The sequence below is a fragment of the Corticium candelabrum genome, chromosome 2 (genome assembly GCF_963422355.1).
Source record: "Corticium candelabrum chromosome 2, ooCorCand1.1, whole genome shotgun sequence".
Lineage (NCBI taxonomy): Eukaryota > Metazoa > Porifera > Homoscleromorpha > Homosclerophorida > Plakinidae > Corticium > Corticium candelabrum.
In genome coordinates, this window is record NC_085086.1 from 9,438,778 (window position 1) to 9,465,487 (window position 26,710).

The following is a 26,710-nucleotide window of genomic DNA, read 5'->3' on the forward strand; positions in this document are numbered from 1 at the left end:
GAACATGGTACAGTACAGTTGAGCTCAGAACAAAGGTTTGTAAATGATACGGCAGTTTACAGCTGTCATTCCGGCTATGACCTAAATATGGATAAAAAGATTCAAAGATTTACTCGAATTTGCTTACAAGCCGATAACCCTCACGAATGCAAAGGAACGTGGAGCGAAAAACAGCCATGTTGTATACGTACGTCCTGTTTGTGTTAATCTTGTGACACTAATAACAGACTTGTATTACAATAGCAAGGTCATGTCCGGATCCTAACAATTCTAACTTCAGAAATGGAAGTATAGAGGGAAATGCCTATTTCTACCCCGAAACAATCTTCCTAAATTGCAGTGAAGGTCACGAGATCGTCGGCGCAAGATCCTATTTTCAGTGCAATCAAAGTGGCCAGTGGCATGAAATATCAAAACCCAGTGACGAGGCAGCACAACAAGCCAATGAGAGAATCAACTCAGAACGTGAGAAAGTAAAATCCTGCATATGGCCAAAGTCAAATTCAATTAAAACAAGGCACTTTCCCACCAACATAAGACAATTTCCTACTTGCCAACGTAAGAATATAACAATTACGTATTAACTTAGTATGTATATTGAGTGCATTGTACCTTTTAGCTAAAGATTGTAGGAAACCTGTTATTGACAGTAACTGTACTCTGGTGTCAACGAGCTTCCATTATCCAAGCACAGTGATGTTTGACCGCACCGATGGATACTGCGTTGTTGGTAGTACTAGCTCTCAATGCAATTCACAAGGACTTTGGTCAAATGCGTCACCAACCTGTGAACGTAAGATGTAATTTTTGATAGATTAACAAAACGACGTTAATAACAGTTGGTGATTGGTGCAAACAGATTGCTTCTGACTGAACCACATTATTACGTACGAAAGCCAATTTTGTGAGATTCGACTTAACGCGTACTAGTACGCGTACTTAACTGTGGAATTAACGAGCGTTTAAATAATTTATTTTGAAATATTGACGAGTTGGTATTTATCTCTTTGGTAATTCTATACTGTATGTCATGGCTTGAGAACAATCTTTTCTCGCACATTTACATCATACCACTCGGCAGCATAAACCCTATAGATATACTATATTTCTGTATAATATAACCTAGATGTTATTGTATTTTAGGAATTTATTGTCCTCAAATGAAGTATAATGCGACTGAAATGTGGGTAACAATAAAAAGAAATGGACAAGCCAAAGACTGCCTTAAATACAAGTTTTGCTACGGACATACTGTTACCTTTGATCCTCGCCCTGGTTACTCCCTCGACCGCAGCGTTCAACTCGTATGTGAGCAATACAAATCAAGCCCTCATCAATGCGCGGGCTACTGGTATCCCGACGATCGACTACCACAACCTTTTGGTATTCACACGTGTCTTTTCTTGATAAATAACAGACTGTATAGTATTTGTAAATAGAAAAGATTTGCCCTCCTCCTCCTGTAAAGATCAATAACGGACTTGTCCAAGGTAGTGATTCTACCGTCGGATCCACAATCAGCTTCACCTGCTCAGCAGACTACGAGCTAAAGGATGGTAGTAATACAAGAATATGTTTGTCGTCGGGACAGTGGAGTGGAATGCAACCAAGATGTGAACGTGAGTCGTTTTCCACTTGCTCTGCTCGATTTCCTTTGACAAGTATTTTCTCACTAGACGTTTGCGCCAAATATGTGGCACAACCTGGCTCCGTTCAGTATTGTACAGCAACAAGCGGAAAGGCAGAACTAGTCTGTCCAGGAATAACTGAGTGTCCGTCAGACCTCACTCCCGTCTGCTCTAGTGATACACAAACCTACGACAACCTTTGTCTTCTAAAAATTTATGGCTGCAGAAAGTACGGCGTCAACGATACAACAACCGCTGTAGCAAACGACAACTGTCTATTCGGTACGAAGTAGCTAACAGTTAAATAGACCACGGTGCTTTGAAAATTTTACATTAACATGCATTAGGTGGAATTTGTACTGAACCGCAACCCAAACCATCACCTGGAGATCAGTGCAGACAAACTGCGTATCGATATTTCTACAATACTGAAACGTCAGAGTGTGAATGGTACGCAAACGGACCCTGTTACAAAGGACATAACAGTTTTTATACATTGGACGATTGCAAAGATCACTGTGAAACAAGTAGAAACACCGTAGTTGGTTATCCATAATATATAAATGATTGATAAAATTTATTGTATTTAGGTAATCCTTGCATTTCTAAAATGGATCCTGGCTTGTGCAATCTTCATCAGCTACGGTACTATTACAACCTGACAGAAGAGAAGTGCATGGAATTTAACTATTCAGGCTGCTATGGAAATGAAAACAATTTTATATCAGAGTCAACGTGTGAAGCAAAATGTAAGCACTAAAAAGAATATAAGGAGTCAGTCATTAACGTACTAATATGTTTCAGGCAGCGGAGTTCGCATCACTCCTACACCTGTCATGATGACTGCAGGTAAATGACAAGTTGACTGTACTGTCACGTTATAGTTGGTCCCCGCCTTAAATGGCCCAGCGACCAGTTTTGGCTGCTATAACCAATACCCCGGACTAGTTGTGATTCCATAGTTGATCTGGTATTGCGTAAGTGGTTGCTGACCCGCGGACGCTAACCCTATCCCTAACCAGCAATCATGGATAGAATCAGTTTCCTTAATAATAACAATGATATATTTAGCTGTGTCATGTGGACGACCTCCTTTGCTACTAAATGGGAAATATGAAGGACACTTCTTTAGCTATGGAGCCATGGTACGCTACCACTGTAATGTCGGATACTGTCTAGCTGGAAACAATACCTCCATTTGTTTGAAAGAAGGTCATTGGCATTCAAACACACACAGAAAATGTCAAAGTATACCTAATTACCAAAAATTCCATGCTAAATAGATTTAACTTGTATTGACTTGTTATAGTTCTGAAATGTCCCAATTTACAATCGATATCAAATGGTTCAGTTTCGGTGTCGTCAAACTATTTGGGCGGAACTGCTACATACCGATGCAAAACTGGCTTTGATTTGATTGGTTCACGTACAACATCATGCCAGAAACATTCACCAGCGCATTGCAGTTTGACATGGACTGAACACCCACCAACATGTAGAGGTTATTTAATATGGCATTAACAGTACTTGTTAACGTTTGAGTTGCTACCGACAATTGTATTTAGGTAAAGATTGCGGCGATCCGGGTGACATTAGTCGTGGAAGAATAGCCGTGATACAAGGAGACGGAAGGCGATATCCAAGTTACATACAGTTTATATGTAATCTAGGATATCAAATTGTCGAAGGCACAGAGTTTATGACGTGTTCAAGTTCACAAGTGTGGAAGGGAAAACGGCCAAAGTGTCAACGTAAATGGTTACTAACTTACACTAGAAATAAGTTCAATTGCTATTTATTTCAGCTGTTTATTGTGGTGAGTTGAAACAACCCAAGAATGGCGAAATTATCGTGAACAAATTCTATTTTGGAGAGTCCGCGACGTTTTCTTGCAATAGAGGATACATGATGATAGGAAAAAAGACTTCAACGTGCGTGGCGTCTGGTACATGGACTAATACGTCACCCAAATGTATTGGTACAAAGCGCTGCGTAAAAATGCCATGAATGGCAGTTTTGTAAGTTCTGTTTTGTCTTTTAGAAACTAGGTGTTTTCCAATTCAAAGACAGAAACATGGGCGTGTTGTTGGAACGGGCAACCAAATTGGCTCTGTTCTTGTATTTCAATGTACGTTAGGATATGCCCTGAAGGGACCTTCAAAACTTCATTGCGTCCAGACAAAAAATTTACCAGCAAAATGGAATATGCCAATACCTGAATGCCAAGGCAAATAGTAAATTCTTTCAGTTTACAGATTTATATATACTACGTTTTGCAGCAATGCGGTGCGAGCCCTTGCAACCTCCTGAAAACGGTTTTATCAGTGGCAAAAGCAACACATTTCCGAATTATGTTGTCTATGCATGTAAAGAAGGATACAGACTTATTGGAACATCAAAGCGCAGCTGCAATGCATCTGGACAATGGAAAGGATTAGCACCAAATTGCCAACGTACGCAAGCAGTTGTCACAAACATATCCTTACTGCAATTCTGATTCCGTCTTGTTGTCTAGGCATTTCATGCCCGCCAATTCAAAACCCATTAAATGGCGAATTGGTTAGCAATAACTTTTCTATAAACTCTACAGTTGAATTTATTTGTAATGCCGGATATGCTGTGCGAGGTTCGTATACGTCTACCTGCATGGTTCAAGGAATCTGGTCAAGTGAACCTCCAACATGCCAACGTTTGTTGAATATTTTGTGTTAGTTGGGTATTAGATTGAAATGTTCTCTCAAATAGGTATAAAATGCGCATCACTGCCTAGACCAAAGTTTGGTAAAGTAGTTGTTTCGCAAACTCATGTCCGAAGCGTTGCTCGGTACTCTTGCATATTTGGGTACAGGCTCGTTGGCGTCACTCACAGACAATGTACGCAAACCTCTCAGTTCACTGTGGAAGCAATGTGGAGTCCTAAATCTCCCAAATGCATTCGTAAGAAAAGCATTATAATACCCATAATTGTTAATTTGCTAAAATTTCTATATTTAGCTGTGAGATGTTCTACACTTCATGCTCCATTAAACGGAAAAATTGTTGGTAGCAAATTCTATTATCCACATTTTGTGCTGTACTTATGTGACTACGGATACCAAATACTGTCCGGAAATAGCACTAGAAAATGCAACGAAATAGGAAAATGGACAGGCATCGCGCCATTGTGCAAAGGTATACACACAATCTTGCACAGATCATTTAGATATCAATCACTATGAATGCATTTTGTTATCAGGTGTTTGTGAAGTTGCAAAACTGAACTGTTCAAACGCTCAGATTTGTGCAGTGGACAGCGACGGCAGTGCAACGTGTGTATGCAAATCTCAGTCTGCTTGTCCATTAGACGTCAGACCGGTCTGCGGTTCTGATGGGCGAACTTATATAAACGAGTGTTTACTGGAAGTGGAAGCATGTCTGTTTGGATCAGATTTATTAAGATCGATTAGTCAAGGAGCGTGTGGTAAATTGCAATGCTGCAGAATAAATTATTAAACTGAAAAATATTATATTACAACTTTAGAATTCTCTTGTCATGTCTGCCATTCCAATGCTGATTGTGTTGAAAATACCAACTGTAGCTGCAAACCTCGTTTTGTTGGCGACGGAAGGAAATGCTGTTTTGAAGGTTTAGTTTGGCTCAATTTTTTAGTAATGCGTATAAAACTTTGCAACAAATGTCAACATTGTTCTAGAATTGACCAACCAGGTGGCGTTACTTGGATCTGCTGCATGGTTCGATTGCCAAGAATCGTGCGATCTTCCGTTTGGTTCAACTCAATGGTACCTGAATGGTCAACTTCTAGACCACTTGGATACTAAGTCTAGATTTGCGGTTTCAATAAACGAACGAGGACTTGCCATTACAAAACTAAAGTTAGAAGACATTGGTGAGTATACATGCAAGGTGTCCAGTGACAGGATCACTTACGAACGACATGGACATTTGGATGTCATCGATCCAAGCAACCAATTTTCGGCTATTTCTCAATGTTGTAAGAGGCATTTAAGTTTAATATCTGTTAATAGTCAGAAAATAATCATTAATAAACCAAACTAACTTACCCAGATCTAATACTATTTCTTAAATTGTCGATAGCAAAAATTGTAGTTGGAAACGTCTGAAAAAGTCAACAAATTAATCTTTGTGGTAAACAATGATATAAAGATTGCCATAATCAAATGTCGTATTAAATTAAATTTCCAAATGGTACGATAAAAACTTGTAAATAATATTACTGGATTTTATTATTTAATGTAACGAAGAAGATTTAACTTTAGTAAACGCGGTACTATGTTAATTGCTGCAACTCCAATTTTACGTTTGCACTTGTTTCAGCAAGTGTTCCTGCCATGTCGAGAAAAACGTCTACGTTTTTGTGCATTTAATAATTATCATTGCAATGGCACAAAACACATGCAGCTCACACAGTCATCATGTCTGATCGCATGCTGCGCATGCGCGTAGCAGGGATTAGGCATAAGGGGGACGTGCAAGTCAAAACGTTTTAATCTAGGTTTTCGTCCATACGGTATGATTATGAACGTGTATGAGTGCTACGTACTCTGAACGTTGGAGGCAACAGAGACGTCTGTGACTCCTCCTAAGGACCAACCCAAAGCACATACGGGGAAATATCAACATCTGCCTTGCTGGTACACCTCTTTGAGGAAGCGTCCAGCTACGCTACCGGATGCGAATACAGCGGGGTTGTGTCAATCAATTATCATTCACATTCCATTGAGTAATAGTCGTTATGTTTAGTTTACTTTTTTTACGGTATATCATCTGCATAGTGTAGCAGATATGTAGAAATTCTTAAAATATTTTAACTTGTATGCAGCATCTGATTGTGGCAAAAGTTGTGCTAGAAAGCCATTTGTTGCTGGAGGCGACACGACTAGTCCTGGTGAATTCCCATGGCAAGCAATGCTGTGTTCTCCTCGGTTGGGGCAACATTGTGGAGGAGTTCTCATTTCAGACAGATGTGTGCTAACCGCAGCACATTGCTTAAAGTATCAGAGCATTAATAGAAAGACTATCACTGTTTGCTTAGGCAAACATTGTGGCAATTGCTCCGAATCTGATTCTTTATCCAATTCCGTTTGTTCCAATTCTTCGTCAATAATCATCCATCCAAATTTTAATCAATCTTCTTTCGATCATGATATCGCCGTTTTGAAACTTGCTCGTCCGGTTAACTGCAATTGTCGAACGATCATGCCAGTGTGTCTACCAGACAAGACAAGAGATTCGTCATTCATCCGAGCTCAACAAAACGGCATCGTCACTGGATGGGGTCGCGTCAATTCGACAGTCAGCAGATCTAGATGCTTACGTAAAGGCGACGTCAGGTTAAAATCTCGCCGTCTTTGTCAAATAAAGCATCAAGGTTACCAAATAACTGAAAACATGCTGTGCGCTACTGATTACAACGGTGCCTGTGAAGGAGACAGTGGCGGACCTCTGGTGGTAAAGAACAGAAAGTTTAAAGGTCGCTATGTGTTGGCAGGAGTTGTGAGTTGGGGAATCGGATGTGGCGATAAGACAAAGTTTGGAGTCTACACAAATGTGATCAGTCATCTTGACTGGATCAAGTCTACTTGTGGCATCAATTGAATATTGCAGTCTATAGAGAGTTTCTCCATACCAAGAAGACAAGAAAATTTTGATTTTTCGTTTTGCTTGTTGCATGTTTTCGTTCGACTGTTTAGACGTCGAAAATGTTGCTGAATCGTCAAAACAAGAATATGGAAAAGTATTCGCAAAAGCAGACGTAATCTAAATATCAAGTATCTTGTAACCTTATTATTTGGACCAATGTTTCAATTAGTTTCTTTAGACTACAACAGGATGCTATTAGATGCAGTTTTAAAATTTTATTAATCTAACCACTAGTCTGCATTCATAATTGCTTCTTTATTTAATTTTATTATTTTAACATTGCTTTTATACACTAGTGAATTAATTGAAATACAGGCGCTGTCGCCAAGCTATAACAGTATTTATCAAAGCCTTCTTTAAAATTTCATTTTATATTTTTCCAGATATCCGCACCCAAAGTAAATTTGACTAGTTGGCATAGCACATGAAACAATCTTGCGGAAGCAATAGTAGTCCTAATTGTTTTTAAATGCAATGAAATGGCTTAATTCAATGGATTACAATTACCAACAACATTGATTTGTGCAATGTGATGGTGGTGGTGTGGCAACTGAGACTGGATCTACGAGGCCACGGTCTGGATCGCTAGCAGGACTCACGATCCCAGTAGTAGGCGTTCTAAAGTAACTGCGACTAACTTACTCTCCGTAGACGTAGAAAAACGTGACAGGGACAGTATATATATATATATATATATATATATATATATATATATATATATATATATATATGTATATGTATATATATATATATATATATATATATATATATATATATATATGTATATATATATATATGTATATATATATATAAGCTCCAATGCCCGGCTTCGCCCGGGGGGACAACACCCGGGTAATAGTTTAATCACACAAATTATTGATTTGCAGACACTGTTTGCTATTAATGACAGACAGACAGTACAGACAGACACACAAACAGACAGACAGGTTGCTTTTATAGGTAGAGATTACAGCAGAAAGTATCTAAAAATGCGTTTGATAGTTGGAGAGGCAGAAGGGGTGTAGCCAAGTCACTTACAGTTTGTATAGAGAGATCTTTGTAGATTTGCAAACTCTCTGCTCTAGAGTGTTGGTTATCATCTCTGTACAAAAAAAGTTCCAATCACAGCACAAACCAATGACACTAACTTATGCCCTTGTCAGCGCAACCTGAGCCAGTCCGCCAGTTCGGAGGCAATGTAAAAACAACGAAAAATGTCGCGTATACACTTTCAATGGTATAGCACTCCCGGATATTGCGAAGGTAGTAGACTGTAATGTTTTGGCGCAGTAGACTGTAATGTTTTGTCAGCAACCGTTTACTGTCACTAATTACCCGTGGTGTGACTCTGAACTAAGTCAGTAATATGTAGTAGGATGACGTCACTTTCTGCAAGGCGAACGTAAATCTGCTAACGTACTTGCATAGACCACAGGTCAACACTTTTCTTGATTTCTCTGACTGCATATTGCGACCGCGCTTTCTTGCTGCTCGGCGTTACCAATCTAAATGCAGACCAAGAGGAGGACGGCGCCGGCGACCAGGAAGTTCCGGGTGCTGGAGCTGTTGCGGTACTAGCAGTTTGGTGACTTGCTTCACTGGTTACACCTACAACTGGCTGCAGCTGTAGGCAACGACTGTGCGAAAACGACGAGGCATTGCACACATTCCACTCTTCCAAGAGCGGGTCGCCGTATAGTTGATAGCGACGACAACCCATCGAATCGACGTCCAGTCAGGGGAAATATTGCCGCCTCGTCGCCATCCTTTCTTTTCAGGTAAATGACTTCTGCCTATACAGTGACATGCAACACTAAATTCTGTTGATCCTTTAATTAATTAGTTAACAATGTATGATTGTTTTACCATCTAAAGCTGTTTGCGCCGTGTACAACTTAACTTGCCTTGAAAACTAGAGACAGCCGCAAACTGCTCACGTCAGACAATTTCATTGGTAGCGCTTGCTTTCCTCGACAGATTGACAGACAGAGAGACTGGCAGACAGATGGACGGACAGACAAACAGATCGACAGAGGTACAGACAAATACACAGACCGACAGAGGTCAGACAAATAGACAGACAGACAGATCGAAAGATCGACAGAAAGACAGACAGACAAACACACGAACAGACAAACATACAAACATGAGACTGGAAGATAAACAGAGAGCAAAGACGGAAACGATCTGATTCGCAGAAACTTCACGTGGTAGACATGTAGACAAATGTGAAGGAGAGAGACACCACACGGCGAAGAGAACAATAGTTGATGCTAAAGATATATAATGAGCAACGCTTCAGTAAAAACCTTCTGGCTCAACGTATGACTAAGATGTTGAAAAATTTCAAACAGTAGGTGTTAATATTGATATTGATGATGTTGATATCAAAACCAGCTATTTACTAAAGTATGTCCGATTTTATATTTAATCAATATGGGTCGAAGGTCACCAGTTTCCTGATCCATTCGGATTCTCTGCACTTGCGGGATAGGTCGTCATTCAATCCCAGATAGTCAATGATGGTGACTTTCATATCCTCTACAGAGAGCAGTGGTGTGTTGAAATGTCGTCCTACCGGTTTGCCTTCCAGTCGTTGTTTGTTACGTCTGCTCTGTGATTGTTCATTCGTTGATGGAGGCAATGTCCCGTCTCTCCGACATATTGCATGGCACACTTCGTACACTCTATTAAGTATATCACGTTACTTGTTTTACAGTTGTACGAGCCTTTGATTTTTAGATCTTCTTTGTTGTGTTGCTTCTGAATGTATCAGATGTTGTCATCTTGAGCCACATACATACATACATACGTACATACATACATACAGACAGACAAACAGACTGACAGACAATAAACACAAGAGTTATAAGTGTACATATAGAAATATAATATAAACATACAAACAGGCAGACACACAGAGAGACAGACAGACGAACAGACGAACACATATACATACATACATTTTTTGATTGTACATACGTACATACAAGAGCCCTTAAGGCCCAGGTTCGATACTACAAGTACAATCTAAACTCAGTTACTATATGTCATCATGTTCTTGTTCATCTTTGCTTTCTGCGAGTGCTGCTGCTAATGCTAATGCTACCGCCGCCGCCGTCGTCGTCGTCGCCGCCGCTGTTGCTGCCGCTGCCGCTGCTGCTGCCGCTGCTGCTGCCGCTGCTGCTGCCGCTGCTGCTGCCGCTGCTGCTGCCGCTGCTGCTGCCGCTGCTGCTGTTCCCGCTGCTGCCGCTGCTGCTGTTCCCGCTGCTGCCGCCGACGCTGCCGCCGACGTTGTCGCCGACGCTGCCGCCGACGCTGCCGCCGCTGCTACTGCTGCTGTTGCTGCTGCCGGTGCTGCTGCCGGTACTGCTGCCACAGCAATCACTCCATCATGTCACCAGGTACGTCCTACTCGCTGCACTTCCCAGTTCATACTTCACACTTCACACTTGCTGTTCAGAAGTGACTCTCCGGAGAGTGAGGCAGTTGTATGTTAGTTCCTTGCCCCCAAAAAAATTTATGTGTGTGGCCCTTCCTCACTCAAACTCTGACCCGAAATTCACGAATGTTTACAATCTCCAACTGCACACTCTAAGCAATTGAGCCACATATATACATACATACATACATACATGATGGTATGTCCACTGATTTCAGTGATGACTCTTTAATGTTTCTTGTGTCGCATGTGAGACATGAGTCCTGCTTTTGAGCGACACACTAAGTCACATGTCAGACAACGAAAAGAAGGACTGACATGTGATGATTGTATTTGTTGCAGATGTTGTTGCTGTTGAACTTGTTGAAGGTGGAGTCGCTGCTGGTCTTTGCGACACTGTCTCTTAGCTCTAGCAGCTTTCAGACGACTTTCCTCAAAACTTTGAATGCATTTATGACAACGGTTCCTCCACAGTGCCCTATCTTTTGCAAGGGTCTCAAAACTGGAAGGGTTGATGGAGCATTTCTTCAAGTTAGCCTTTAGAGAGTCTTTAAATCTCAGCTTTGGACCTCCCTGGTGTCGCGCCCCTTCTCCCAATTGCCCATAAAAAAGTTGTTTGGGAGTTCTTGTATCGGACATTCGGACAACGTGACCAGCCCAACGAAATTAACATTTAAGGAGGTAGTACTCCAGACCACACATATTGCTTACAGAAAGTACCTCTGTGTCTGGAACCATATCCTCCCACTTAATACCGCAGATCCGACGAAGACATCTCATGTGAAAGCTGCTAAGCACAGCAAAATTTCGACGGAGCAGTGTCCATGACTCACAGCCATATAATAAAGTTGGTAAGATGGCTGCTTTGTATACAGATATTTTGGTCGTCAGCTTAATATCATGTCTATTCCACAGCTTCCTGGAAAGCTTGCCAAAAGCTGAGCTAGCTTTTGAAATTCTGCAGGACACTTCCGTGGCAAGTGTGGTGTCAACTGACAAAGAGCTACCGAGATAGATGAAATTTTGGACATACGTAAGGGGGTGATCACCTACCATGATTGGTGGAGGAACTGGACTGCCTCCAGGCTTAGGTTGGAAAAGCGCATGGGTCTTTTTCAAACTGATTGAAAGACCAAAACGCTCTGCAGATCTATTGAAGCACTTCATGATACATTGGATGTCATCAAACGTATGAGCACAGACTGCACAGTCATCGGCAAACAATAGGTCCCGAACTATCACGTCAGAAACCATTGTTTTGGCTTTCAGTCGTCGAAGATTGAAAATACCACCACTCGATCTAAACTGGACTTGGATGCCAGGTCGGAGATCTTTCAATGCATCATTCAACATACACGAGAACAATATGCTGAACAGTGTTGGGGCAAGGACACATCCCTGCTTGGCACCATTGCTGACTGGGAAACTGGACGAGATAGAACCATTGTCTATGACTCTAGCTTCCATGCCATCATGAAAAGCCGCAATGAGATTTACAATTTTAGTTGGACAACCCAGTTTGGCTAGGATCTTCCACAAGCCCGTACGATCGACTGAGTCGAATGCCTTGACTAAATCAATGAAAACGATAAATAGATCCATGTGTTGTTCCCTACATTTTTCTTGGATTTGACGTGCAGAGAAGACCATATCAATAGTCCCGCGACCTGAACGGAAACCACATTGAGACTCGGGTAGAATCTTCTCCGTTAAGTGAGCAACGAGACGATCTAGAAGAAGTCTTGCCATAATTTTACCGGCCACAGATAACAACGATATCCCTCGATGGTTGTTGCAGTCAGATTTATCACCTTTCTTCTTGTACAAATGCACAATGTGAGCATCCTTAAATGCTTTAGGGACTCTCTCCTGTTCCCAACATTCTCTGACGAGATCACCTAGTTTGGTTAACAGCAAGGGGCCACCATGTTTAAAGACTTCAACAGGCAAGCCATCTGCACCTGGAGACTTGCCATTTGACATATTGGCAATTACATTGCCAATTTCAAGTATAGAAGGAGGGTCAGACATTTGTGAGATAAGGGGCATCTGTGGGATTGCTTCAATGGCTTCCTCACAGATACGAGAAGGCCGATTGAGAACAGATGAAAAATGCTCTACCCAACGATCCAGGATGTCTTCTTTACCATGCAACATTGAGGATTCATCAGCAGTGCGAAGTGGTGTACTTCCACTAAATTCTGGACCAAAGATTTGTCTCAGGCCAGTATACAATGTCCTCATGTCATGTCGGTCACTGGCTAGCTGGAGCTCTTTTGCTTTCTCATCCCACCATGCATCCCTCATAGCACCAAGTCGTGATCGAACTAATCTCTTGCTGGATCTATAAGCATTGGCTTTTCTATAATCGTTCCTGTCAGCCAACCACGCCCGATGCTTATGATGTAAACTGTCAAGGAGATTACAAATATCAATGTCATTGTCGTCAAACCAGTCTTGATGTTTCTTTCCTTGGATGCCAAGAACCTGTTTTGATGCATCATAAACAGAATCACGTAAGCATGACCACTGTGAATCAATATCACACGCAGATGTACAAGCAGGCACACTCCCTAAAGTTTCAGAAATTTTCTCACAGAGATTCTCTCTGGCGCCAAGTGTTCGTAGACTATCCACATTCAACTTCTGTTGTTTACTCTTGGATTGATGGCGTGCAGGAGCCTTGATAGTATACAAGAGATTGATCCGCACCATTCTATGATCAGATAAATCAGTAGCAGATGCACCACGCATTACTCTTGTGTGTTTGACATATTTTACGTCTGCCCGACGAACAATAGCAAAGTCAATCATATGCCAACGAGACGACCGCGGGTGCATCCATGTTGTCTTGTATTTATCTTGTTGTTGAAACAATGTGTTTGTTATTGTTAAATCATGAGATGCACAAAGGGTCAGAAGAAGGGTGCCATTACTGTTTTCGGTTCCGATGCCATGGTGGCCAAGAATGCCAGCCCAGGCTTCATGGTCAGATCCAACACGAGCATTGAAATCTCCTAAAAGCAGTAATTTGTCTTTTGGTGACACAGACTTTATCACATTATTCAGATCATCATAAAACTTTTCTTTGGCCTCGATTGTATCACACATAGTTGGAGCATAGGCACTGATGATAGTTAGGTAATTGTGTGAAGTCAGAAGAACACGAACAGTCATAAGGCGATCGGTGATGCCCTTTGGAAAAGTATCGAGACGATTTACAAGAGATGTCCTAATGGCAAGACCAACACCAGACTGCCTCTTCTCACTAGCGGGTCGACCTTTCCAAAAGATTGTGAATCCACCACCTACTTCACGTAACTCTCCGTTGTCCGCAAGGTGAGTTTCACTAAGGGCAGCGATGTCAATCCTATAACGCTTTAGCTCGTGAGAGAGAATTGCCGTTTTGCGCTGAATCCGATCATTAGAGTCAATAAGAGTCCTTACATTCCAACAAGCAACTTTAAGTTCCGTTTTCCTCTTTGTTCGACCGCAAAATTGGACGACTAACCAGCCGCGGTAAACTGGTAAGTGGCAACAGGGTGAGCTTTTTTTAGACCACCTTTTCTAGGTCCTTCCTCATTCGAGGTGAGCAGTGCTCTCACTGAAAAGTGCTGCTCAGTCGTGCTAGTAGGACCGGATGTAGTTTTCACCCCAGGTAAACTACAAACGACCATCTTGCTAGCACCGCTTACATGCAGATTCGTGACTGATGACTCCCGACACCATCCTATGCCTGTCATCGTCGCCCCTCCTCTATCGCTGTAAGACTTTAAAGAAAGAGAACAGAAGTCCCAGTAATAGGAAACACTAAAGGAACCTGCACAATGAAGAGATTATAGTGAGCCAGGGGTGTGCAGATCCAAACCCACTCTCTCGTCCAGAACGCACAAAACAGATCTCTGGGGCAAGAGATGCAACAAGAGAACTTATGCGTCTAGATGCATGTGACTTGCCAGCTACACCTGAGAGAGATCTGTGTAACTGCCATTTGAGTATGTCACAAGCTACTCGGTATGATTGCCCTCAGAGCCATTGAACTGCATAGAATAGGTCCAGTCACATTTGCCTCATCAGCCAAACTGCTTGAAGTCACAGATCCTTGACCACAAACAGAGCACTACCAACGCTCATTTTAAGAAAACTACGCGCTGGCACAGGCCTTGAAATGGCGGCCTGCTCTCGCCATGTCGTAGTGTTGTCAATAGGATATTGGAGCATTTAGACGAAGCAGCACTGCCACATGCTGCATCACTCCTCCCTGTTAACACTACCGCTGTTGGTCCACGACTGCTTATTCGACAGGAAACCTGCTTATGTCGCAGCTAACCTCCATATCTGAAGGCCATTCCACTATCCGCCACCTGTGGACGCGCCTAGTAGTAGACAGCTCTACCCTAGGACATACATACATACATACATACATACATACATACATACATACATACATACATACATACAGACAGACAGACAGACAGACAGACAGACAGACAGACAGACAGACAGACAGACGGACAGACAGTAATCACAAGAATTGTAAGCGTTCATATAGATAATAATTTAAGTAAAACTACACAATGTCAATCAATTACTATAATCACGGACAAACTGCAGTATAGGATGGTGACTTGTCGAGCATACGCAAAATTCGTCAATTAAACGATATAATTGACAAAAACGCAATTGTGGAACACGTATTCCGAAACAATTTTTAAGGTTTCCAACTGAAAGCAGAATGTGTCAAGGTGAAAATCATCCATTTATATTCATGCTCTGGATTACGAATGGACTGCGAGCCCACGGTTTGGTTTGCGAGCAGAGCGAATAAATTAAGGCGAAAACTATTACCACCTATTTTGATGTTGGTGGAGGTTAGATGAGTTGCTACAAGGATATGAGAAGGCACATACTAAACCATGCCCTTCAGCTAGTTTGTACATGTCATTCGCAACATTGTTTGCACTGTCGTTTGATTGGGTTCAACTGCCACACTCACCTGATGAGCGTTACATACGTTTGTCACTTCCCCTCAGGTGATTCTTACCCGGATAAACAGGTCATTACTTCGTCCTTATCTTGATCAGCGGTCGCACATCAACTCAATTACAGCTTAGTCGTCGAGTTTGTTTGTTAAGGTAAGTCGAGGTGTGTTGCTACGCCCTTGGTAGTAACTACATGGGCTGTGTCAACTCTATCTGCTGCTGCATGCTGTTCTAGAAGCTAAGCATCAACATGTAGTGTATAGTCGCTGTAACAGTATGCGAAAAACGATAGAAATATTTGTACTACGAATTTACAGGAAACAATACTGGCGTAAGTGTGTGCTACTCTGTTGTACTATTTGTTGGTTACGTCAGTTACGTCATCGGCAGAAACAGGTTTTCTAATTCGAGTCAAACATTGTGTGAATATAAATTTAAATAATATTAGGTATCTACTTTGCGTGCTACAATGCGGTTGACAATGGAACAACGTTTGTTGGTCCACAGTCAATGACTGAAGGAGGAGAAAAATGTTCAGCATTAGATGGTGAAAACAGAATTTATTGCAGAAATCCAGACAATACTGGTTCCCGTCCTTTGTGCAAAACTGAAGATCAAGGCAAAGTAAAACAGCAAGCATCTTACAGCTATTTGTACTTTCGTACCTTTTATTTGCAATATTATCAAATTTTGTGTTAGTGGAAAATTTATACTTAAAAAATCGTTAAGAACATAACCCTCTATCCGACCGATTTTCAAAGAGGCGAAAATGCAGCTGTAGCAAAAAACGCAATTGACGGGATTATACCTACGGATCCTGGAAAAGAGAGTTTCTGGTATTGTGCATCATCAACCAGGTCATCACGTAGTAGACTTCAAGTCCTGCTTTCAAATAAATACAATTTGATATCAGTTAAGCTCTATCTTCGGAACTACCGACGAAAGTGGCAAAACGGATTGAAGGCGATAGTTGCAGATGAAAAAGGTCAAGATCATCAATGTGGTGAAATATATAATGAGAGTCAAGGACAAACTCCCACATTCGATTGTGACAAAGGAGTTATTTCTTCTTCTCTCCGACTACAGAAAGAAAGCGAATTGTGGCTTCAAGCATGTGAAATTGAAGTTGCGGCGAGTGAGTTGATGCCATGCGTATTTGCGTGATTTCGTCTATCAAGTCTATTTTGCAGTTACGGAATGTGAAAGTCCTTCTGTAGTAAATTTCTCCACGTGCTCGTTTGAATAAGTATCAATTAACTCAAATGCAAGCTACACTTGTGTGCCAGGTTACTCACCAGCGTCTCCTCAACGTATTACGTGTCTGACTTACGGCAAATGGTCTTCACCTTTACCTGCCTGTGGTGAGAAAAATCTCTCGTTTCTAGCAGAATGAGTATACACATTGGTTTTGTAATCTGAACAGAGCCTGTTTCGTGTGCTGCACCATCAGCTAGAATAGGAAACGCTTTTTCTACACAGTCGGACAAAACAAATACTCAATTTGGAAGTGTCGTCCAGTATAATTGTGATAGAGGTTATGAAAATGAAGGTAACAACGTTCAAATTTACAGCTCGAATAGACAATGGGAAGGAAAGATTGTTTGTAAAGGTACAGTCCTAAAATTGGTCAATATTTTTATTAGGTTGAAAGCATTTAATATTTCTCGCGTTACAGTTTTGAATTGCACTTCGATGTCTCGTCTAGAAAACGGCCAGATACAAAAAAGTGGACTGGAGATAAACTTTTTGTGTAATGCCGGGTACAAACTATTAAATAGCCACAACGCTTATTGCCAGAGAGGAAATAAATGGGCATATATAAATGGAAAACCAAAATGTGAAGGTACTACTTAATGACTGTGAATGTTTCTGTAGGTGTCCCTGTGTGTGTGTGTGTGTGTGTGTGTGTGTGTGTGTGTGTGTGTGTGTGTGTGTGTGTGTGTGTGTGTGTGTGTGTGTGTGTGTGTGTTCTGTGTGTATCGGTGTCGGTGTCGGTGTCGGTGTCGGTGTCGTTGTCGGTGTCGGTGTCGGTGCGTGTGTGAGTGTGAGTGTGTGTGTGTGTGTGTGTGTGTGTGTGTGTGTGTGTGTGTGTGTGTGAGTGTGAGTGTGTGTGTGTTTTTGTGTGTGTGTGTGTTTGTGTGTGTGTGTGTGTGTGTGTGTGTGTATATGTGTGTGATTGTGAGTGTGTGTGTATACACACGTAAACGTATACGAGCGCATCACACACACACACACACACACACACACACACACACACACACACACACACACACACACACACACACACACACACACACACACACACACACACACATCATTGTTCGCTACTCGTGTACGAGTTCACGACTTCTCTACTGATTAGAATTCAACCATCACTTGTGTGCTTGTTCATGTGCATAGAGACCAATACGAGAATGACAATCGCGATGACAGATGGCGCACACATATTGACTTGTAATTACTCCTTGTGCCATTTACTCGTTTATGTGTCGTCGTTCTTCTAATTTTTTCATTCTTTCATCCTCAAACTTCTTCAGACCAGATGACACTTTCTTCCTCCTAACCAAACGATCTGACGCCATTGACTCCCAATTGTCTTGATTGATGCCCACATTCTGCAGATGATGACACAGCATGTCCTTATATCTAAGTTTTTGGCCACCAGTTCTTCTCTTAGCATTTAACAACTGTCCATAGAACCCTTGCTTTGGTAGCATTCTGTCATTCATTCTTGTGACATGACCGACCCATTGTAGTTGTGGTTTTGTTGTCATACATTCAATCCCTGTCATACCAGATCTTTTCAGAACCTTACTATTTGTCACTCTTTTTACTCCAATGAATTGGCAAGATACGACGCAGACTACGAAGATGGAATTTTTCAAGTTCTTTAATGTTTCTCCGGTAAAGCGTCCCTTATTGTGACCCATATAAAAGAGATGTAAGAATGATGATGGTTGAATTCTAATCAGTAGATAAGTCGTGAACTTGTACACCAGTAGCGGACAGTGAATGAATGAATGAATGTGTTTGTGTGCGCGTGTTTGTGTGTTTTTGCGTGCGTGCGTGCGTGCGTGCGTATGTGTGTGTGTGTGTGTGTGTGTGTGTGTGTGTGTGTGTGTGTGTGTGTGTGTGTGTGTGTGTGTGTGTGTGTGTGTGTGTTACAAGAGTTTGAAAATGTTACATCGTTCTTCTATCTCGGTAATCCAGACGGCAGGGTTAGTGCTAACATTTACATTTACAGTTGTCTTGACACTTCTACACGATCTTATGGCTCTCTTCGTCGTATTTTCAAAAATTCTAACGTCATAAGTGTCATCGTGACAAACGCTGTTAAAAAAGACAGCAGTCAACATTCCTGTCTTAGACAAATATTGTCTCATCCAAAGGTTTTCCTCAACTATAACATTCAGTTTTTTATTATTTCTTTATATTTTAACAAGATATACATTATCAGCCAGTTCTTATAATCAAACTAGATTTCTGATATAATATGAAAATTCTAAACCGTATTCACCAAATTGACTTTAATTTGCAACTAATTTCATCATAATATCAAATTTACAGTAACAAAATGTAGTAATTCAAGTCTGCTGTTTAATAAAATTGAGAAATAATATTTTCGAAAAATTTAGAAAGAAAGATGACACCTGTTGTATGTAGAGAGGTCTTCTGATACTTTTATCATTTGGTTCTTCTCAATTTGAATTTTTTTCTGGACATAAACTGACACTTATAAAACTACTCAATTTTTGTAACACTCAGTGTGCAAGTACAAAGTACATCTCACGCAGAGACGGTGAAACTAGGAGCAGGAAGGCCCACTGTTCCTCCAATATCGTCATCTCCAGCACAATGCCAAAGCAAAATCTTCTCATATAATGAAATTTTTCAAACTCTCAAATTCAACTTCTTGTCGGAGTCTATCATCCTAACTTGCGGTATGATACAACTTGTTTATCGTTGAACGTCAAAAGAAATAGACAAGAAAAACACGGTTCTATTAACTAGCAAGTTTTGCATAGGAGATATCATTGCTTTTCCCATCGCCTTGGGTACTAAATAGATGAAAGATCTTACGGAGGCGTAGAGACGTAGTTGCCATTAATGGAGCTCTTCGATTTCTCCCCCCTGTAGCTCGCTTTCATTATGACCTATTTTATATAGTAGTGACCATTTGCAGCTGATTGATGGTCATCTGTCCCGTGGCCCCAAGGATAGCTACACCTGTGTCTCTCCTCGCATGCTTGCAACAGGAATGAATCTATGAAAGCTTGGCAACTTGAATTTCATCCAACCACAACGAGTTTTAAGTATATGTATGCACGTATTTCTGTGCATGAATAACAGTCTGCACAAAGGGTTGAGAGCTTTATTATTGCCATTTCAATTCAACATTTCTCACACTTAATTAAAATATAGTTGTAAACTCAATATTTAATCATATATAGCAACACTGACTGTGACTATATACTACATACACATATAAATCAAGTTTGTATGATGTGGTTCTTACTGTATTCTGTCTCTTAGCAATCAACTGAAAAAAACCCGTAATCCCTTTAATGGGCAATGTTCTGGGAACACCTATCGCTATCAGAAAGTTGCTCAGTGTACATGCAATGCCGGATACTTTATGATAGGCAGCAGAAAGATAACATGCAACCATAAAGAGGTGTGGTCTCCATCACAACCAGAATTCCAAATTAATGCTTCCCAATATAACAACAACACTCTCCAATTCAATGTTCTTTCTCTAGGAGTCTATTGTCCTAACTTGCATTATGATAAAACTCGTTTATCGATGAACGTCAAAAAAAGTAAACAAGCAACGAGCTGCTCCACGCAAAAATATTGCATAGGAGATATTATTACTTTCTCGCCTCTTCTCGGGTACTACCTAACAGGTGGATCTCACCTCGCATGCCTGCAACAGAAACCGATCTACGAAAGCAGGGGCAACTGGAATGTCAGCCATACACCGCAGGCTTTAGGTATAAGGTACACGTTCAAGTTGTTTCTTGTATTGAATAACAGACTGCAGAAAGAATTTTGGTATTATCATCAATAGCGTCATCATAACTCAAGATTTTCTTGCTTATATTGATATTTGTGAAACACTAATTATAGATTTCAGTAGCTGTCATACAAATGACCAAGTACGATATGGTTTTTGCTGTATTGTCTCTTAGCGGTCATATGCGGCAAACCCATTGATCCATCCAATGGACGATGTTCAGGAAAAGTCTATCGCTATCAGGGAGTTGCTCGATGTAGATGTGATGCTGGATACTACATGAAAGGCCAATTTGATATAACATGCAACGCTAAAGCAGAATAGTCTCCACCCCCACCAACATGCCAAAGTAAGTTTCTCTAATGTAATGATTATTTTGAAACAGGTTTTTTTGTATTCTAGGGGTCTTTTGCCCGCATCTGACGTATAATACAACTCGCTTATGGACGAAAGTGAAAACTGTTCTACGGGAAGGTTTTGCGTGAGTGATATCGTTACGTTCCTGCCTCGTCCTGGTTACTACCTGAAAGGTAGCCTTCACCTCAAATGCTTGACACCGAAATCAATCTACGAAAAGATAGGCAACTGGAATTCGAGCCAATTACCGCAAACATTTGGTACACACACTTTACTTTTCTGCAATAAAAAGTAGTTTGTATTACTTGGGCTGATCAGAAAAGACGTGCCCTCCTCCACCCTCAAAGATCAACAACGGATCAGTCCATGGCAGGGACTCTACAGTTGAGTCCATAGTCACATTCACATGCTCAGATGGCTACGAGTTAGTAGATGGCGATCCTAAAATATTTTGTATGTCGCATGGACAGTGGAGTGGACAACAACCAAGATGTCAACGTGAGTTTTTCTAGACTAACATTGGTCGAATGCCTTTTTGACTGTTTCTCAATAAACGTTTGCACTAAGCTCGGGCCGCAAAACGGGTCTGCTCAACATTGCGTCGTTCGAAATGGAAGGGCAGAACTAGTCTGCCTAGAAGCAGACCAGTGCCCGTCAGATTTAAATCAGGTGTGCTCTAGTGATGCAGAAACTCACAACAACGTTTGTCGTATGAAAATTGCCGGCTGCAAAAAGTACGGCGCTAGAGACACAACGACGGCTATAGCTGAAGGGCAATGTCGTTATGGTACAAAATAACTGGCAAATGTTTACCCTTCCATGTTTTAATATTAATTAGGTGGAGTTTGTACTGAATCTCAACCGACACCTGCTCCTGGAAATGAGTGTAGAGTCGCTGCCTATCGATATTATTACAATACTGCAACATCAGAGTGCGAAAGGTATGCTCACGGACTGTGCTACAAAGGACACAACAGTTTCTTTGCATTGGACAATTGCAAAGACGTTTGTGTCAAAAGTACGATCAATTTTAATGCTATTCGTCCGCCATATATACTATTTATAACTTACATTTTATGCAGCTAATCCTTGCTTATCTGCAATAGATCCTGGCTTGTGCAAATTCCGTCAGCTACGTTATTTTTACAACGTGGCAGAAAAAAAATGCAAGGAATTCTACTATTCAGGCTGTTTTGGAAATGAAAACAATTTTGTGACAAAGCCGGCATGCGAAGCAAAATGTAAACACTGCAGTAACTTAAGTGTCAATCAATAATGTGCAAATATGTTTCAGGCAACGGTGTTCGCGCAACCCATGGAGCAGATATGACCGCAGGTAGACAACAGCACTATTCTACCACATTTGGTATTTATTTTCACAATATTTTGAAATTTCAGAAGATTGCTGTAAAAACACTCTGAAAGATCAGTGCAAAGGCGAGCTAGGTCAGGTGGAGTATACTAGTATAACTGAGGTCAAGTTTAATTGATATCAATAATTTAGCATTAGATATCGATTCTTCTGACCAAGAAACAAAGCAAGGCAAAGTGTTCGTCGGTCTTAAATTACAATCAAAGAATTTACAAGGTCAACGAGTATCGAGATATAAGAATGCCGAAGCTCTTTCACTGCCGACTGTTGAAAGCACGGTGGACGGATGCAACATGAGATGTCCTCATTTCAACTCAGGAACAAAGTATCTAGTTGTTGTGAAAGGTGCCACAATCAACAAAAAGCAGATAACATCTGAAAAGTATTACATAATTCAATATGCAAGTGGTGAGAAAACGGAAAAGTTTGATGAACTGAAAACCTGCTCTTAAAGAAAACGATGCCACGACAATTCAATGCTCTCTCGCTTCGATAGAAAAATGGAATTCAACGTTGTTGTTTGTGCTTTGTTTCAATGTTTGAATGTTAGAATTCTGTGCTTGTTTGAATGTTATAAATCTGTGCTATCTCAGTTCCGATACTTCTACACTGTACTGTAGAGATGAAGCTGTAGACAAGTAGTGCTCACTTCGAATGGCAGTAGACAAGGAAGTATTTCATATTAACTTCAGACCTATTTATCGTATAAAATGTAATATTGGCGAGAAATTTATTTTGACGAAATGGCATATTTTACAGCGACCACCCATATAAAATCCGTTATTAATTTGGCCTCCGTGATATGTTGACGTTATCAGGCACGTGGCTCAGCAAGATGGTAGGTCATCCTTGCGTGCCGTCTGTTGTGCCTATGCAATAGTTGGAGACTATGCAGTAAGTTATATATATATCAGTTAGCAAACGACGATGTCCAAGCGCCAAAATAAAATCCACCAATATGTTTTGTCTGTAAATTTCTTAGCAAACCGTCAAAATAAATTTCAGCCAATTATTCATTTTTTACCGTAATTCGATGTAACTGGTTACTATATAAAAAGTAGATTCACGTAGAATTCTTTTTCGTTTCGTTCGACTAACACTTGAAATTACGAAGAAAAGACAGCTTATTAACAAATAATTGCGAAAGTGAGACTGTTCTTTCATAGATTGATTGTATTTCTGTATTGACGTTATGAGCCATATAAAAACAATTTTTCATTAGTATAATAGGGTATCCTCCAGATATTAGATTGTCATTTATCTAGATATCTTAATCTAACTGGGTACATTAAAGGATAAATCACAGTTAGAGGCTGTGTCGTCAAAATTTTGTACTATATTTACAGACACTTGCTTAAAGTTTCTTTTAGGTTTTTCTAGATATGCGCTTCCTAACCTAGATTTGACTAGTAGACATTGCACCTCGGATTGCTTATTTCCATCTACCGCTTTTTATGCCACATTGTCATCATCCAGTTCAGTCATCGTATTTGCACAATTGTTACTAATTGTTTAGTTACGCGTCCTTACAAAACGTCGAATAAGAAACCATACAGAAATGGCGTCTGTTAATTAAATGTGCAAATGCAAAGCTCGACCAAACTTTCAAATGGAGCGCTTAAACCAATGGATTAAACAAAATTCACAAACCGCATTGATTTGTGTAAAGTGATGTGAGGCAAATTGAGACTGGAACTACGAGGACGGAGTGTGGATAGCTTCGTACCCAGGCCCTCTTGCGCGTCCGGATTAGTAGAAAGAACTAAGAAGGGTTAGCAGAAATCGAGTTTTCTAAGTTGTGTTCAACCTTTACACTATTTCTTGCCGGTTTGCTTCTCTGTGTGAAGGTCACAATTGACACATCATACTCACCTGATAAAGTGTGCATCCTCTTGTAGCTTGTTCTTGCCTGTTTCTATCGGGATAAACCGCTTCTCATCAGCTGAACACCAGGAAGGTCAATGACACCATGCATTTGCACTGCAGTACTCTCCGATATCATACACATCAATTGATGGATAAACGTAAAAGTCGTAAACTAATAATTGGAAATATTATATAAAGTTAAAATAGAAATTCTCGTAAACAAATAAATAATTGATTAACGAAAATGTGCATTGCGAATTAGTAGTTGCAATGTTTAAGGAAAGTGAATCGTGTAATAGCAAGGTTTGCATGTTTATAGCGTAAGGCTAGGATGTGTATGTTATTCAAAATTTGTGGATTATGGCACTGGCGGATCTAGAGGGGGTTACGGGGGTTCCGTGAAACCCCCTAAAATTTTATGTGACGTCATCACGCGGCGATGATCGCGTACCAGCAGTCGGACAGTATGAGTGAGTCGTAGGATACTCCTCTTTTTACAGCCTACAAGGCGCGAACATCGGACACAATGCACCAGTTCAACACATGGAAGAGCGTGCTGAACGGCTTCACATCGTCAGTTGACATATTTGTTTGGCTGCCCTAGAAAGTCGTCGCTTGAAAGAAGCTAGCCCTTTCAGATTTCAAGTTGCCAAGACATTCAAAAAATGTTGCAAAGGCTTCTTTCTGTAAAATCAAGACATTTCAGGCTTTCAGCCAGGAAAAAAGGTGTGGCGGATACGGCTCTGTGTGAGCCGCTCTCCCACATTTTCCGGGACATGAAGGCTGGAAAAGCTAGTTGAAATCAAACCGTGGCTTTTTGGCTCAGCTCGAACACCACCACTTCGTTACTTTCTTGCAATGATAATGTTTCAAAGTAGTTATTTTCCATCTCATGAAAATATATTTGATGGTCAGAACTCTCACAATTTCATGAAACCATATATGTAGAAGCTGTTTTCGAAAGGAAGGAAAGAGCGGTAACATTTGCCTGTCTAGCAAAAGACATGTAGGCTTGCAAAATCAATTCAAATTGTTTAGTACAGTAAATTCGTTAATTAACACATACTTCCGTTCTATGCTAGAGATGATTAAATAGCTAATTTATATCTGGAGGCGTGGCTGATCTTTACCCTTTGTAACGTCATGGAACCCCCCATCCGAAAATCTTGAATCCGCCCCTGTATGGGTTCATCACAATACTAATAGTTGCCACGCCTCAAGCACCTGAAATGTGTGTTATCCTGTTGTCACATTTACCGCAACTATTCTCCCAGGACTAGGAACGGCCTCAACTTGAACAATGGTTGACAATCAGGTGATTTAGAATTGCAGTATTGGAACCGCGTTCGCGAAGGTAAGCCGCGTCGAGTAGCTGAGACACACCTTCAAGCACACATAAACAACATGTACTGTCGGACTTAGTGTGATGTGTTGAGTTTAGAAGATGTAGTGTCGAATTAACTAACTTACGTATTCCGTTGTTTACACTTTACGCTTTTACTCTGAACGCTAACAACAACTCGTAAAACCGACTTCTGTTCTAAATTTTTTAATTTTTTATTTCATACTTTTAATTGTTACTAGCATTTTTATTAAAATTTTTGTGTTTATTAAATTTTAAATATTAATTTTTTTTAAATGGTTCTTCATTATTTGAAGTTTGATTTTGTGATGTTTAGATTGATGTTTTAAAGTTTGATTTTTAGGCACCTATGTGCTCAAAACTAGAAACTTGAACGCACAGTTCGCTTTTATCTTTCTAACATGAATAGAAAATAGAAAATAGAAAATAGAAAAGAAAAAATTGAAATGACAGCAGACAGTAGAAACAGCGGTGGTCTCAGTGGGGATCTCAGTGGGGGTTTCAGCGGGACTTCCATTCGTACGAGTGTCTCAGGAGATCACATTTCCAACACACAAGCAGGTGTTTGTTTTAATTTACCTTCGTTCACTTGCTAACCACGTAGGCAGCTTGACTACTTCATCTGACACACAACGCTGAGCCAGTGATTTCCGCGGTTCCTAGCTGTTTAGGTACGTTCATTGTACACAACACGCTACCTTTACCGTAGATGAACCGGTTGAAGGGGAAAATGCTATGTTAGATAAGCTCCCCATTAGCGGATCGCCGAGTTGGCAACTGTGGTGACGAAGTATACAGAACGACGTTTGTCGTCTAGAAAAAATCGAGACACAATTAAAACATCGAAACCGTCAACCTACTACTAATATTTAAGCAGTAGACTGCGCTCTTTCATGGGCACACTCTAGATGTAGTACGATGTAGCGGTACCGTATACAAGAGTGAGCGTGGTTGTCTAGAGGAGGTCACATTGCTCATTTGCATGACGTCGACCAACTCAGCAAGTAAACAGACATGCACG

The 26,710-nt window shown here is 40.7% G+C and overlaps 1 protein-coding gene and 1 long non-coding RNA gene across 2 annotated transcripts; both read left to right on the forward strand.

Annotated features, from left to right (window-relative positions):
* The first annotated feature begins 23 nt into the window (after positions 1 to 23).
* Positions 24 to 7,434, forward strand: LOC134198330 (sushi, von Willebrand factor type A, EGF and pentraxin domain-containing protein 1-like). Its single transcript, XM_062667702.1, has 22 exons — positions 24 to 187; positions 244 to 558; positions 620 to 793; positions 1,144 to 1,383; positions 1,440 to 1,619; positions 1,677 to 1,910; positions 1,976 to 2,155; positions 2,219 to 2,377; positions 2,433 to 2,477; positions 2,700 to 2,876; positions 2,938 to 3,129; positions 3,194 to 3,379; positions 3,433 to 3,606; positions 3,670 to 3,855; positions 3,908 to 4,081; positions 4,144 to 4,317; positions 4,374 to 4,565; positions 4,623 to 4,799; positions 4,864 to 5,088; positions 5,149 to 5,253; positions 5,321 to 5,620; positions 6,470 to 7,434. The coding sequence occupies exons 1-22, from the start codon at positions 88 to 90 to the stop codon at positions 7,243 to 7,245; spliced, it is 4,665 nt and encodes a 1,554-aa protein (XP_062523686.1). The 5' UTR covers positions 24 to 87; the 3' UTR covers positions 7,246 to 7,434.
* A 14,742-nt stretch (positions 7,435 to 22,176) lies between these two features.
* On the forward strand, positions 22,177 to 23,206 carry LOC134176195 (uncharacterized). The gene is made up of 3 exons (XR_009969266.1): positions 22,177 to 22,329; positions 22,383 to 22,424; positions 22,487 to 23,206. It is a non-coding gene; the product is annotated as an uncharacterized LOC134176195 (long non-coding RNA).
* Positions 23,207 to 26,710: the final 3,504 nt, after the last annotated feature.

What these genes read in the sequence shown, in the direction of transcription:
- LOC134198330 (XM_062667702.1), top strand. Translation starts at nt 88, where the DNA reads ATGGATAAAAAGATTCAAAGATTTACTCGAATTTGCTTACAAGCCGAT. An exon ending in CAAAGATCACTGTGAAACAA is followed by an intron (nt 2,156 to 2,218) that starts GTAGAAACACCG and finishes TATTGTATTTAG; the next exon opens with GTAATCCTTGCATTTCTAAA. An exon ending in ACCTGTCATGATGACTGCAG is followed by an intron (nt 2,478 to 2,699) that starts GTAAATGACAAG and finishes TGATATATTTAG; the next exon opens with CTGTGTCATGTGGACGACCT.